This window comes from Phyllobates terribilis, unplaced genomic scaffold (genome assembly GCF_046119375.1).
Source record: "Phyllobates terribilis strain yellow unplaced genomic scaffold, ASM4611937v1 Scaffold_7__3_contigs__length_470593459, whole genome shotgun sequence".
In the NCBI taxonomy this organism is placed as follows: domain Eukaryota; kingdom Metazoa; phylum Chordata; class Amphibia; order Anura; family Dendrobatidae; genus Phyllobates; species Phyllobates terribilis.
Genome location: NW_027362767.1, coordinates 179,228,704 through 179,243,480, shown reverse-complemented (window position 1 = coordinate 179,243,480; position 14,777 = coordinate 179,228,704). Strand labels below are relative to the sequence as shown.

The 14,777-nt window shown below is 44.1% G+C and overlaps 1 protein-coding gene across 3 annotated transcripts in view; it reads left to right on the top strand.

Moving 5' to 3' along the window:
- ADAMTSL4 (ADAMTS like 4) overlaps window positions 1–14,777 on the top strand; it is a 201,108-nt gene that overhangs the window by 116,486 nt on the left and 69,845 nt on the right. For all 3 annotated transcript variants that reach the window (XM_073639550.1, XM_073639549.1, XM_073639551.1), the window contains exons 7-8: window positions 6,422–6,626; window positions 7,163–7,335. In XM_073639550.1, the coding sequence (XP_073495651.1) occupies window positions 6,422–6,626; window positions 7,163–7,335 (378 nt within the window). The remainder of the gene's footprint in view (window positions 1–6,421; window positions 6,627–7,162; window positions 7,336–14,777) is intronic.

Sequence of the window (14,777 nt, the reverse complement as noted above, 5' to 3'; positions counted from 1 at the left end):
GTCTGATTCATCCAGGGAAACCCTGCTCTGCACTGATGAAGGGCAAGTATCCCTAAACAGATGTTTGTAGATGGCTAACATCCCAAGTCATGTAGGCTCATTAATGGTACCATATAGGGCCACTACCTACAATAGGTGGCTGTAGGCTTTTTCCATCTAGGAGGGGGCTAATTTGCAACATTTTTGGTTAATTGAATTTGCTCTTTGCTTGGGTCTGGTACACGAAGTTACACATGCAGATGACTTATGGGCATTAGTTGTTAGAAAAAAAAACATATTTTTACCCACATGCCAACGAATCTAAGGTTCCTCTCTCAGCCATCTGTCCCCGGGCTACATGATTTTTCTGCTGGAGTGTTTACATTGTCAGAACATATTGTTAACACATTGCGTCTAGGCGTCGTCTTGGCATAATGTCCCCAACACCCTGCAATCTTCTCCTGAACAAGTTTCTTTGTGTGTTCTTTCCTTGTGGCATTTCAGGGGGCCTACCAGAGAAATTCATTACATTACCCAGCCCGGACTTGCTATGAGGGACCTTCAAATTGAGAAATTGGCGTAATTAGTACTACTTTTTTGTATTTTTACGTTGATTGCAAGGTTCAGTTTACAGCCCTCTAAAGGAAAATGGGGGCAAGGAGAGAGGAAGGGGGTGGGGGGGTGTTAAATGACTACACTGATTCCTATACTTCTCATGTTGGAAGGCTATGCCTCGTAACCACACAGCTGTAACCACAACACGAATGTAGCTGCCTCTCTGGAGAGTAATGAGGGCTGCGGGCTTGACTTGCACACACTTTGCATACATTTCAGAGATTATATAAAGTGTCCCCTTAGGGCTGAAACGCTTGCATACAGCCTGTTGGACAGGGAGGCGGTAAGGGATGTACACTACTATGTAATCGTGATTGCGTGTCAAAACAACGAGACAAATAATTAACTCAATTATCAGATAAAAGGAGAAATTACCCATCTTCTAGAAAGTAAAGTGTGATTCTACAACAGAGCTGTGAAGGTGAAGTCTAAAGAGCCAAATGGAAATCACAGATGAGTTGTACCAAATACTGGATTAACAACTCGGCTACGCTACATCAGTGCTTCCATATATAATGACGTATATACCTGTATACACCAATAACCCATAACACTAAAACTATGGACAGTGGTTATTCCATTACATTAGCATCGGTCAAAAAGTGGAATAGATTTGGAAGCAATTTAGCAGTACTAGATTTAATGTGTTGGAAGCAGGAAAACATAGGCAAGCGTAAGGATCGGAGCGACTTTCACAAGGTCCAAATTGTGATGGCTAGACAACTAGGTCAGAGCTCCTCCAAAACGGCAAATCTTGTGCTTAAAGATGAGCAAAAAGATTCTCACTACCCTGCTCTAGAAGCCTAGTAATTGCAAGATGCCGGTATTTGAGTGTCACCTGACGAAGTTCGTACTGATCTGGTCCTGCTGCCATGGACCGGGATATAGAATTTTTTTTTGTTTTACTCATCTCTACTTTAGGTGTCTTCCCATTATCATGTGATTAATACCTACTAGACATGAGTGAATACATTTGCAGGACCCTGGAAACCCTGCAAAACGTATTTTTCATGATCCTCAGTCTTTTTATCAGCCGGTCTGGCTCAATTTCTTGTGTGCATCATGGCACAAAAATGATGTTGCAGAAGGCCTGCTAATCAAAAGAGGATCCGGGGATGGTAGTAGACGACTTGAATCGCTCTCGTCCATCGACTACCGGTGAATTGGAGACAAGGACATGGCTACCTAAAGCTTATTGAATAAGGATTCAATAAGAATTCTCTCCTCTTTCCCCCAGCGCCTCCTCCCTCTCCTCTCCTCTCATCTCAGCCGAAGAGTTTGCCTCATTCTTCAAGCAGAAGATTGACACCATCAGACAAGGCTTTTGCCTAAAGTCCCCACAGCCCCTCCTTATATCTACTCAACCTTCCTCCTCTAAAACCAACTTCTCCACCATTACAGAAAATCTAGTTTCCTCTTTACTCTCCAAATCACACCTCACCACCTGCAAACTTGACCCAATCCCGTCCCACCTCATCCCTAGCGTTACCACAGTCTTCATCCCAACCTTAACCCACCTCTTCAATCTGTCACTAACGTTGTCTTCCCCTCACGCTTCAAACATGCCTGAATCACACCTATCCTCAAAAAGCCCTCCCTTGACCCATCCCCTCTGACTAGCTATCGCCCCATATAACTTCTCCCCTATGCCTCAAAACTACTGGAACAACATGTCCTCCTTGAACTGTCCTCCCACCTCTCCTCATGCTCCCTCTTCGACCACTTACAATCTGGCCTCCGACAGCATCACTCCACTGAAACTGCCCTGACTAAAGTCACCAACGACCTACTAACCCCCAAATCCAAGCGACACTACTCCGTTCTCCTACTCCTAGACTTGTCATCTGCCTTCGACACAGTGGACCATTTTCTCTTAGTACAGACTCTCTCATCTCTTGGCATCACGGACTTGGCCCTATCTTGGATCTCTTCATACCTAACAGACAGGACATTCAATGTCTCCCACTCACACACCACCACCTCATCTTGCCTCCTATCTGTCGGTGTCCCCCAAGGCTCAGTTCTAGGGCCCCTGCTCTTCTCCATTTATGCCTTCGGCCTGGGACAGCTCATAGATTCTCATGGCTTTCAGTATCACCTCTATGCTGATGACACACAGATCTGCCTCTCTGGACCCGATATTAACTCCTTACTAACCTAAATCCCACAATGCCTGTCCGCTATTTCATCCTTCCTCTCTGCTAGATTTCTAAAACTTAACATGGATAAAACTGAATTCATCATCTTTCACCCACCTCACTCAACCCCCCCATCTGACCTATCCATCAAAGTTAATGGCTGCCCACTCTCCCCAGTCCCACAAGCTCGCTGCCTTGGGGTAACCCTGAACTCTGTCCTTGCCTTCAAACCACATATCCAACCCCTTCCACTTCCTGCCGACTCCAACTCAAAAATATCTCCAGGATCCGCACATTCCTCAGCAAAGACTCTGCAAAAGCACTAGTGCATGCCCTCATCATCTCCCTCCTTGACTACTGCAACCTCCTGCTCTGTGGCCTCCCTTTTAACACTGTTGCACCCCTCCAATCTATCCTAAACTCTGCTGCCTGACTGTCCCCCCGCTACTCCCCAGCCTTTCCCCTCTGTCAATCCCTTCACTGGCTCCCCATTGCCCAGAAACTCAAGTTCAAGACACTAACCCTGGCATACAAAGCCATCCACAAGCTGTCTCCCCCATACACCTATGATCTAGTCTCCCAGTACCTACCTACACGCAACCTCCGATCTTCACAAGATCTGCTTCTCTACTCCCCTCTTATCTCCTCTTCCAACAATTGCGTACAAGATTTCTCCCGTGCATCCCCCCTACTCTGGAACTCTCTCCTCCAACATATCAGACTCTCACCTACCGTGGAAACCTTCAAAAGGAACCTGAAGACCCACCTCTTCTGACAAGCCTACAACCTGCAGTAACCACCGCTCCACCATACCGCTGCACGACCAGCTCTACCCTCACCTACTGTATCCTCGCCCATCCCTTGTAGATTGTGAGCCCTCGCGGGCAGGGTCCTCTCTCCTCCTGTACCAGTCGCTGACTCATTTTGTTCAAGATTATTGTAAGTGTTTCTGCTATGTATACCCCTTTTTCACATGTAAAGCGCCATGGAATAAATGGCGCTATAATAATAAATAATAAATAATGCGTGAAGGCTAGTCACAAAAGAGCTATATGGCAGGTTTCATGTGGATGTTGACTTGACATGTACCACCTACCTAAATTTTCCAACACTAGTTAGACTTTACATAGAATGTATAGGCTGTTTTCCAGTCATAAGGTTTATAGTTTTTAAGTTGAAAGTAGACATAAGTCCACCGAGTTCAACCTATAGCCTAACATGGTAATCCAGAGGAAGGTGTGCAGGATTATATGAAATTCTCTTTTTGGGTTGGATTAGAATGTCATACATAGTCCTATAATCTTTCAATCTATGAAAACTTCTCATCCTCACCTTAAAGGCTCAAGGTTGTCCTCAGCCTTGACCTCTAGATTAGCCTACTGCGCTGACTGTATAAAGACACACATGATGCCATGTAGTATCCAACCGAGATGTATGACTACTTATTGGATCGAAAGGAATGGCAGAAGATAACAGATTAGTTTACTGCCTCCAGCTGATTATAAAAGCAACATTGGCCCTTGGACAGCAGACTCGTTAGGAACTGAAGCGTGATCAATTCTTATGCAAAAAGTTCATGCAGGGAAAAGGTTGTAGGTAACATGGTCGCAGACAGATCCATGGGAGACAGAGTCGTACTCCAAACATTCAGAGATGGTCTCCGGCAGCTATCAAGACCACATGCGAGAGTATAAAGCTTCAGGTCCTTGTGATGTAGAGCCAGAACCACTGGTCCAGTTCCAGCAAAAGTACATGACTGTGTGGAGAGACAATGGGATGTTTCACAGAGGCCAAACACTGAGTGTCTGTTAACCCCATACCACGTCCAGATCTCTTGGAAACTTACTAGACAGTAGAGAGCCCATGTCTCTGCGTCCTTCAGCTTTTATTAAAACCAGCTTATTGCGGACATAATCTAGCATGTGCTGCCCCTAATTAAAAACATACTTCATAATATAACCCAGAAATTAATTTATGATCATTAAAAACAGTTTTATATCCCAGTAGACTCCCGATTGACCTCAGAGAAGTTCTGAAAAATGTGCAAAGAATTTCCTCCTCGATCATTTTATCACAGCTACGAAACGCAAACATCAATGCCAAGCACATGCAAGAGATGGTAGATGGAACCGATCCTGGAGTTTAAGGGTCCGTAAAGGTGTAACATAAAGCTCATTGATCCCAGTGAAAACTCTGTTACTGGGACCACCAACTATCTCACTTCTCATTAAATGGTCTTCTCATATAGGGCTGAGGGACCTGCTGAGAACCACCACGCTCCAGGGCCCAGGGGTGTGCAGTGTACCACTTGTGAAGACTCTGTATATGTCACATTGCATTTCTTTCTTAATATTACTTTTGGACTGTCTGGTGTTTAAGTTTTATGTGTGCAGAAAGGACCCATTGGTGGTCAGCAGATCTCCTGGCTCTCACCCTTCACTTCTTCTATGATACATAGTGTAATCTCTAGTTCATGCCAAGAGTCAGAGTGTCTGCATCCTTTCTAATGAGGTGCCTTTCTATAGTCATTCCAGAGAGTTGGTCTGGCATGGAAAATTAGTTCTCAGCATACATCCAAAGCACTGATCCACTACCATGAAATGCTCCAAACCTCAAAATAAAAAAACAAGACAAATTTAATGAAAATATGAGATGGAGTCCAGCATGTGATAATGAAGGGTGTGTGTGGTCCAACGATGGACTCTTACATGAACCATTGTCCACATGTTAATGTTCCATGACATACGTGTGTGGTAACCATTCCTGAGATATGGCCCCTTCGTCCCTGTGTCTGAATTTAGCCTTTTTAGCCAAGTGGGTTTAGTGCTCAACTTTTCTTTATGAGGTCCACTCCTAGTTGGCTATAAAGGCTAGATTTACAGTATATACAGGTAAGAGTGGGCCATATCTCAGGAACGGAGAGGCGCAGGAACAAAAGAAAAATATCGCCGGATTCGGGAGAACAGCGGACATATTTTCTTAATGTATGCATTTTTGATCAAGCTCAGTCAACCCAAGGAAACCATCACCTAAGGAGTACTCATCTTTAGAGATACTCTAACATATATTATTTTTATCACTCCAGAAGGGAATTTTTTTTCTGGAATGACTTCTATGAACATGTGGATGCCTGATCCCAGATCTAATATACAGAACATTTCAGGATTTAGGTCAGTGTAACCCATAGACTTATCTCTACTTCCTGACTGTGAACCATGTGTTACATCTGTGTCCTCACCTACCACAGAGCTCCAGGAATATATTTTTAGTCATTTCCAAATATATACCCGTTACCAAAATTGGTCCTTTAATAAAAGAAGCAAGTTCTTTAATGGGGGGTTGTAACATAGAATCAAGCTCCATTTATACAGTCTACCGTTAATGTTAGCAGAATATAAGACCCTCTGGCCTGATCACTCACGATCGTACTCAGGATTCAGAATGAAGAACATCATTAACTAGAAAAAATGTTTCCACTGTGCACCTTTCATTTTTGGGACTCTTGAAAATAAACCATTCACAGGGTGTTTTTCTGATGTTAGCTCCAGTGATCATCTGTAATCTGTAGAGGAACCTGACTACAATTGTTTAATTTCCCTGCATTGCCTCCACAGGAGAAATTAGGAATTACATGGTGACTTTTGTCCTGGTGGCTTTGGAAATAACACTATTATTTTTCTTAATTGCAGAGCCCGGGTTGTGATGGCATATTAGGATCGAACAGCACCTTGGACACGTGTGGAGTGTGTGGTGGAGATGACTCTACATGCAAGTTCATTACGGGGACTTTCAAAGACACTAATATTCCTATTGGCTACCATAAAATTCTGGAGATTCCAAAAGGAGCCACACAGATCAGTGTCCGAGAACTTACTTGGAGCCCTAACTACCTAGGTAGGAAAGACACGTAACAGTGGTGGAACAAAGGAGGTTCTGTCACTTATTAGTTAAGGATACTAACATTGTGAATCGTGTTTATGGTTTTCTGGAGGAATAGTTGATGGCTGACCATGGTCAGTATGAAACAGATCATAAGAGACCAAGGCACATGGAAGATAAATTAAGAATTTAGTAGAGTGGAAACTTGGCTCTATATTGGGACTAGGGTAGAAATTGAAATTTGTAGAGAACTTGGTAGATTACATAAAAGATATATATACAGTACATATAAGTAATTAAAAGGTTGATTTTAAGAGGTGAAAGGCTGCGAAATAGATATTGTGGAATGGAAGGGATTAGGGCGGGGAAGGATGTAAAAGCTTAGTACTGGCCATTGTTAACTACACAAAGGAAATGCCCATTTCATAGCATTCCGGCATGCTATCTATGGTTAGATGAAGTTTTTGAATATCGATAGATTTCCAAATATAAACTCAAGGGTCTTCTTGATCCTATGAATGAAAGACCCACATCTTCTAAATATGTCTTAGCTTTAAGAAATCGATCCGGGAAATCCATTATTAATGGCAACTGGGCAGTAGATCCACCTGGAAAATACGAAGCTGGAAGCACTGTGTTTACCTACACCCAACCTGGACGTGAGGAACTAGAAGGAGAATCTTTCAGTGCCCCCGGACCCACCTCCGAAGCTCTTGACGTCTATGTGAGTATGAATGCACAAAAAACTATTCTTGACACTTCTTCTATACCTCATGTCCTTCATTACTGTTACAATTTTCTGCTACAGGGTAGGACCTGTAGAACAAGCCCTCAGGGTTTGAAAGACTGTTGAGCAACGTGGGGAGTTACAAATCACACATGAAGGTTATGGCAAGGAATGGGTCCATTGCCCCTACTCCTAGTATTGGAGAATTTCAATGCAACAGAGCAGATGGTTTACCAGTGGGATTTTTTTTGAGAACATTGAGAAACCATGAAGACAAGTGAATATGTGTGGACCCACATACTGTTTTTGCTGTTTCACTACTTGTAGGGTCAACTGATAGATCATACCAATAATGACATTCAACATTTCTAAATGTTTTGCTAAAATGTCACCATAGATTAAAATATATTTGGAATGAGTGATGGTAAACTGTTGGTTCATTGCTGATCATGTCAATCAAAAATGATTGATGTCCGTCATGTAATAATTTAAAATGCTTCTCAAATCTTTGAATATTGGTTGGCCAACCAGTTATTCTGTAGATGAAGGAAGATCATACATGAAGTGGAGTATGTGATGGGACCCTCAACCACAATGATCAGTAGGTTTAATAGTCCAATCTTTTTGGTTGCATGGACCCTAAAATACATAGCCTCATTGGTCATGGTCTTTGGATACATGGGGTAGAATTTCCATAGGCAACCGTACGTTACACTTATGTTACGAAATTCAGCCTTATCTTTTCTTTCAATAATTGCCCTGAGAATATATTTAGCACTATATGTCCAAGGACAAGTCACCCAAAACTCCTAGGCTATTTAGCAATTTACCCTCTTAACATCCACTATCTGACTCACTCTGAATTTAACTTCGGAATTCAGGTGCCAAATGAGGTCTAATTGAAACCTTCTACGTTAACTGATTTACAACGGATGTGATTGCACCAATTCTGGACGATGTGTCAAGCTTGAGGTTACCTCATGTGCGATGAAAGAGAAGGGCTGCTTGCTACTTCCTAGGGTGAGCAAAAATCTAGAGACTGCCGAAAGAACAGAAGTTCTGAAAAAGTTTCAGATTCTGAATAACTTATGGACCTCATAGGTGGTCATGGCAAGAAGAACAGAGAAGTGGGAGATGAAGCACGGTAGAGGAGTCCAGGTCTTTGGTTGGGACCAAATGCTATATAACTGGGTGGGCTTTGATGTGCATTTGTTGAAATTCAGTCCGCGTGCTGAAATTGTAGAGTTTTTGTGTTCTATGACACCGATCCTAATAGATATCTTCATCGATGAGATTCCCTCTAATTCCTCCCTCGCTCTCTATGTAAATATCCCATTAACGCAAAGCTTAAAGATCCCTTTATGTTCATGCAGCTTTTCAGTTCGGATTATTTCATTCCCCTTCCCAAACGGACACTTTAGACCAATAGTTATATATGTGGTACTGAAAGTCAAGAAAATGTTCAAAACACGTCCAATAAATGTTATAATAGGTGGGACAGAACACCATTGGCACTCTCTATCTAGCGAAAATCCAAAGAAGCCCACTAGAGTTGATTCAGATCGATTTCCAGGACCTGGTTATTTGGCCACATCAGTAATATGAAGTCGCTGGAGAGGAGCCCTAAGAACCACCTACTACCCCCCGGAATCCGCAGCTCTTCTTTTGATTAGCTGGCCTGGCACAACATCGTGCCGCAACGACGATCTTGCGTCAGGCCATCTAATTAAAAGAGGAGCCACGTATCCAGGGAGGTAGGAGGCCGTTCATAGGACCCCCATTCAGTGGCCACAGATTACTGTTGGATCCTCTGGATTGATGTGCACCGCTCTGAAAGGCCACCTTCTCCTACTTTCCAGATTAATTTTGTAATATCTACTTAAGAATGCCAAGTTTAGAACAAAATCAGAAGTTGAAGACATGTGCTGAACATGCAGAATAATCATACTTAAAGGAGCAAAGGTGGCCATACTCCTGAGACAACTGTAGGCAACACACCGGCAGCAATCTCTCCTAACCCTCCTCCATCTATACACATGAATACTTGACCAAGCCTGCATATGTTCTGTATAGAGTGGGGCTTTAGCTTCTGGTGGCAGCCTATCTTCCCTAGGAACAAAATGATTGGGCATTGACATTCCAAATGCACAATTCATCTCTATCTAGACAACATGTGTCGGCAGAGAATTGTAAGACCCTCATAAACATTATCTGGTCATCTCATCTTACACAGTCATGGCCCAAAGTGTTGGCACCCTTGAAATTGTTCAAGAAAATGAAGAATTTCTCCCAAAAATTTATTACAATTACACATGTTTTGTTATATACATGTTTATTTCCTTTGTGTGTATTGGAACAACACAAGAAAAAACAGGCAAATTGGACATAATGTCATACAAAACCCCAATAATGGGCTGGACAAAATTGTTGATGCCATTCTAAAATTGTGGGTGAACAACTTTGTTTCAAGCATGTGATGCTCGTTCAAACTCACCTGTGACAAGTAACAAGTGTGGGCAATATGAAATCACACCTGGAACCAGATAAAAAGGGGAGAAGTTTACTCAATCTTTGCATTGTGTCAGTGTGTGTCACAGTAAGCATTGAGGACAGAAAGAGGAAACAAGAACTGTCCGAGGACTTGAAAGCCAATATTGTTGAACAATATCAACAATCTCAAGGTTAGCAATTTAGTGCCCAGTGTCATAAAGCTGGGTTTGTGTCCTAGGTCATGGGTCATCTAGCAGGACAATGACCGCAAACATACATCAAGAAGCCCCCAGAAATGGATGAAAACAAAGCGCTGGAGAGTTCTGAAGGGGCAGCAATGAGTCCGGATCTAAATCCCATTGATCACCTGTGGAGAGATCTAAAAATTGCTGTTGAGAGAAGACGCTTTCCCATGAGAGACCTGGAGCAGTTTGCAAAAGAAAATTGGTCCAAAAGTCCAGTTGAGAGGTGTAAAAAGCTGATGGTTATAAGAAGCGACTGATTGTAGTTATTTATTCCAAAGCGTGTGCAACCAAATATTAAGTTGAGGGTGCCAACAATTTTGTTCGGACCATTTTTGGGGTTTTGTGAGAAATTTTGTCGAATTTGCCTTTTTTTCTGTGTTTTTTTTTGTGTTGTTCCAATACACACAAAGGAAATAAACATGTGTATAACAAAACATGTGGAATTGTAATAATGGTCTGGGAGAAATACTAAATTTTCTGGAACAATTTCAAGGGTGCCAACACTTTCAGCCATGAATTTACCTCTTATTAAAAAGTCTGCTCTCAAGAATAGAGGGATTTTTAGTTCTGTAGCGTACAGCTTGCTGCCAAAGTTACCGGCCACCTTAGAGTGGTCGTTTCTGTAGGTGAGCAGCGCGAGCTTGTAAATGCTGCACTTCCCCCATACTGCACAGGCAAAACTGGCGGCTCAGCCATGCTGCCAACCCGATACCCCAATACGTCAAACTCCAGGAGTTCACAGCTCCACCGGCAAGCAGGAAGCCGGGATGCAGCTCCTGAAGATAGGAATTTAAGACAACCCATTTAATATAGTGATATTATTTTAATCTGGTTTACAATAAACCAGAAAGATTGATAATCTGACAAACAAGTGAATTTTGTATACGTCTCTATGACGAGCCGATATTTTAAAATATCTGGAAATCCATAGATGGGAGTTAACAAGAAAAGAAGGAAATTTAATTTATTACTGGCGTAGATGCCTCCTGTTATAAATTTTATATTTATCTTTCCATATTTTAAAAATCTTGTAGAAAGAACGGAAATGTTTCCTGGAGCCCTGAAGTTTCATTTTATTTAAAGCCACAAAATATGGAACACAATTTTCTTAAATTTCCTGTTTAAAGGGAAAGAAAACACAGTCCATTCATTTGTACAGTGGTGCGTTTTATAGAAATTTTCATTGAACAGTATATAATTCACATGGGGCTAAGCAATCCTCGAGGAACCTTACCCAAAACAGTAAATATACTCTGGCTATATACTGTATATTTACCTAAGGATACTTAGTCAATCACTATTTCACAGGCAGTAGAAAGAACTCAGATTTTATTATGCCTATATTGGATTATCAAATGATCCATGTTATCCAAGCAATCATGCTCCTGCTTATTTAAAGGGGATCTGTCACTTGCCTGTAATATGTATATTTTTATCTGGTGTAAATGCCGCTGTTCTCCTGAATCCGGCGATGTTTTTCTTTTCTCCCTGTGCCTCTTCGTTCCTGAGATATGACCCCCTTTTCCCGGTCTATAAATCTAGTCTTTTTAGTGGGCGTGGTCTTGAGCTCTTCTCCGTGGATGTTTTCATGAGGACGCCCCTTGGATTACAAGATCCATATGCAAAGAAGAAGGGTCATATCTCAGGAATGGAGAGGTGCAGGAACAAAAGAAAAACATCACTGGATTCAGGAGAATGACAGCATTTACCCCAGGTAAAAAAATACATATTTATGGCAAGTGACAGGTCCCCTTAAAATGGGTATCAGCTGGATTATCTAATATTCTGGATTATTAGATGGTCTGAAATTGATACAAACACTTTTTAAGAGACCAATCTTGTACGAACTGGACCTATGAAATTCTGATTTTGACGCGCCCAGGGGATGGGGATGACTGCTCGGCGCCCGGGCCTTGCTGTTAGTGTTGGGGGATGCCGCGGTGGCCGGCTCCCGGGCCCGTACCCTGGGGTCACTCTTAAAAGCAAGGGATAATGGGGGAAAGGTGTATGGGAAAGGGGAATGTTCGTGACGCCACCCGTGGTGTCTGAGGATCACCAGCGCTGCTACAGTCCTCTGAGGCCGGTGATCAGGCAGCTTAGTTGGTGCGGCTCCCCACAGGTGGAGCGGGGCCTCAGGGCAGCGTAGGAAAAGGGATGCAGGACAGAGGGGACCCAGCCGGGTCAGGAGAAGAATAGGCACACTCACAACAGTTCACTTCAGTACCTTTACTGGTGGTGTTTCAGGCACGATCCAGGGCACTGTAGGGTGAAGGGTGCATTTCAGGACTCTCCCCAGTGAACGGGTGTGGGGCCTCCTGTTTCTTGCCTTTTCCTGATAAGTTTATGACCTGCCTGGAGCTAGGCCTAATTTGGTCTCTGTCTGGCTTCTGCTGACCTGGTGGTAGGGCCTTCTGTTGGAGATCACACTCCCTGGTCTCTTGGGCCTCTGTGATTCCTGACCCTGGGATAACGGTCAGCTTCTGGTGTTCCTGGGACATGTAGTTCGCCAGGGGTTCTGGTTGTTTCTGCTGGTCCTAGAGATCCTTGCAGACACGGACCTGGTGCCCGGTATATGGTCTTAGGGTGAGCTGGTTAAGCTCCTCTGCCCCCTATGTAGCTCTCTTACTCCACTTGCCTTCGGCCGCTCAGGGCCCTCACTAGGCTTCACACTGGCAGTAGGCCTTGCTATCCTTCACCGCTCTTATGACGTCGGCACGCCTTAGGCTCACTAGTCTGAGCTTTATGAGTCTGAACTCTCTCTAGAGGGACTGGAACTACCTCTGTCCCCTGAGGAAACTGTTCTCTAGACTTAGACAGACTGAACCGCCTAGCTCCACCTTCCCTATTTATATCCCTATCCGGGCTCCCTCTGGTGGTCTGATGTGGAAGGTGGAGGTGTGTGTATGCTATGAGGGCCTCTTGTGGAGGAATCCGTCCATGCACCCCTCTAGGATCTGTGGCACCAATGCGCAGCAGGGCGCCACAATTTTCTAATATTCTGAATTATCAAGTGGCCATAGAGAAGTCCACACAATTAGTGTAGAGAAACTATAGAAAGGGAAATATTAACCCAAAATCTACTACTATTACAAAGTAATAATCAACATGATCTCCTAATAACAGAATCCAGATTTTCCCATTACTGAGATGACAGTGCTCATAAAGTTCTATGGAGGAGCTAGAAGCAGATACAGACATTGTGCTGCAAGTTCTCCTGAAACTACAGTTAAAATATAACTGTCGTTACTTGCAGTAGAAAATCTGTCTGCCTATGTCTCCTCCCTTCTTCCTTCTCCACAGAACTTTACAAGCACCAACTGTCATCTCCTTATCACAGTAATGGGAAAATCTGTCTTCACTGAATACAGAGTTTACAGAGTGAAATATAAGTCCTGAAAGAAAAAAAACATAGTTATCTATTAAGATATCTTACCAAATTTCTTATTTTCACATGTACTACTAGTATGGCCTACTTGCTTAGCTACGATATAGGCGCAGCGGATGTATTGTTGGGTACTGTACCAGCTAGATGCATTGTTGGGTACTGTTTCAGCCGGGTGCATCGTTGGGTACTGTGCCAGCTGGGTTCATTATTGGGTACTGTGCCAGATAGATGCATTGCTGGGTACTGTGCCAGCTGGGTTCATTATTGGGTACTGCGCCAGATAGATGCATTGCTGGGTACTGTGCCAGCTGGGTGCATCGTTGGGTATTGTGCCAGCTGGGTGCATCGTTGGGTATTGTGCCACCTGGGTGCATCGTTGGGTACTGTGTCAGCTGGGTGTATCGTTGGGTACTGTGCCAGCTGGGTGCATCATTGGGTTCTGTGCCAGCTGGGTGTATCGTTGGGTACTGTGCCAGTTGGGCGCATCATTGGGTACTGTGCCAGCTGGGTGCATCGTTGGGTACTGTGCCTTGGGTACTGTGCCAGCTGGGTACATCGTTGGGTACTGTGCCAGCTGGGTGCATTGTTGGCTTCTGTGCCAGCTGGATGTATCATTGGGTACTGTGCCAGCTGGGTGCATCGTTGGCTACTGTGCCAGCTGGATGTATCGTTGGGTACTATGCCAGCTGGGCACATCGTTGAGTACTGTGCCTTGGGAAGTGTGCCATCTGAGTGCATCGTTGGGTACTGTACCAGCTGGGTGCATCATTGAGTACTGTGCCAGCTGGGTGCATCGTTGGGTACTGTACCAGCTGGGTGCATCGTTGGATACTGTGCCAGCTGGGTGCATCATTGGGTACTGTACCAGCTGGGTGCTTCGTTGGGTACTGTGCCAGCTGGGTGCATCATTGGGTACTGTACCAGCTGGGTGCATCATTGGGTACTGTGCCAGTTGGGTGCATCGTTGAGTACTGTGCCAGCTGGATGCATCGTTGGGTACTGTACCAGCTGGGTGCATTGTTGGGTACTGTGCCAGCTGGGTGTATCGTTGGGTACTGTGCCTTGGGTAGTGTGCCAGCTGGGTGCATCGTTGGGTACTGTGCCAGCTGGGTGCATCGTTGAGTACTGTACAAGCTGGGTGCATCGTTGGGTACTGTACCAGCTGGGTGCATTGTTGAGTACTATGCCAACTGGGTGCATTGTTGGGTACTGTGCCAGCTGGGTGCATCGTTGGGTACTGTGGCAGCTGAGTTCATCGTTGGGTACTGTGCCAGTTGGGTGCATCGTTGGGTACTGTGCCAGCTGGTTGCATCGTTGGG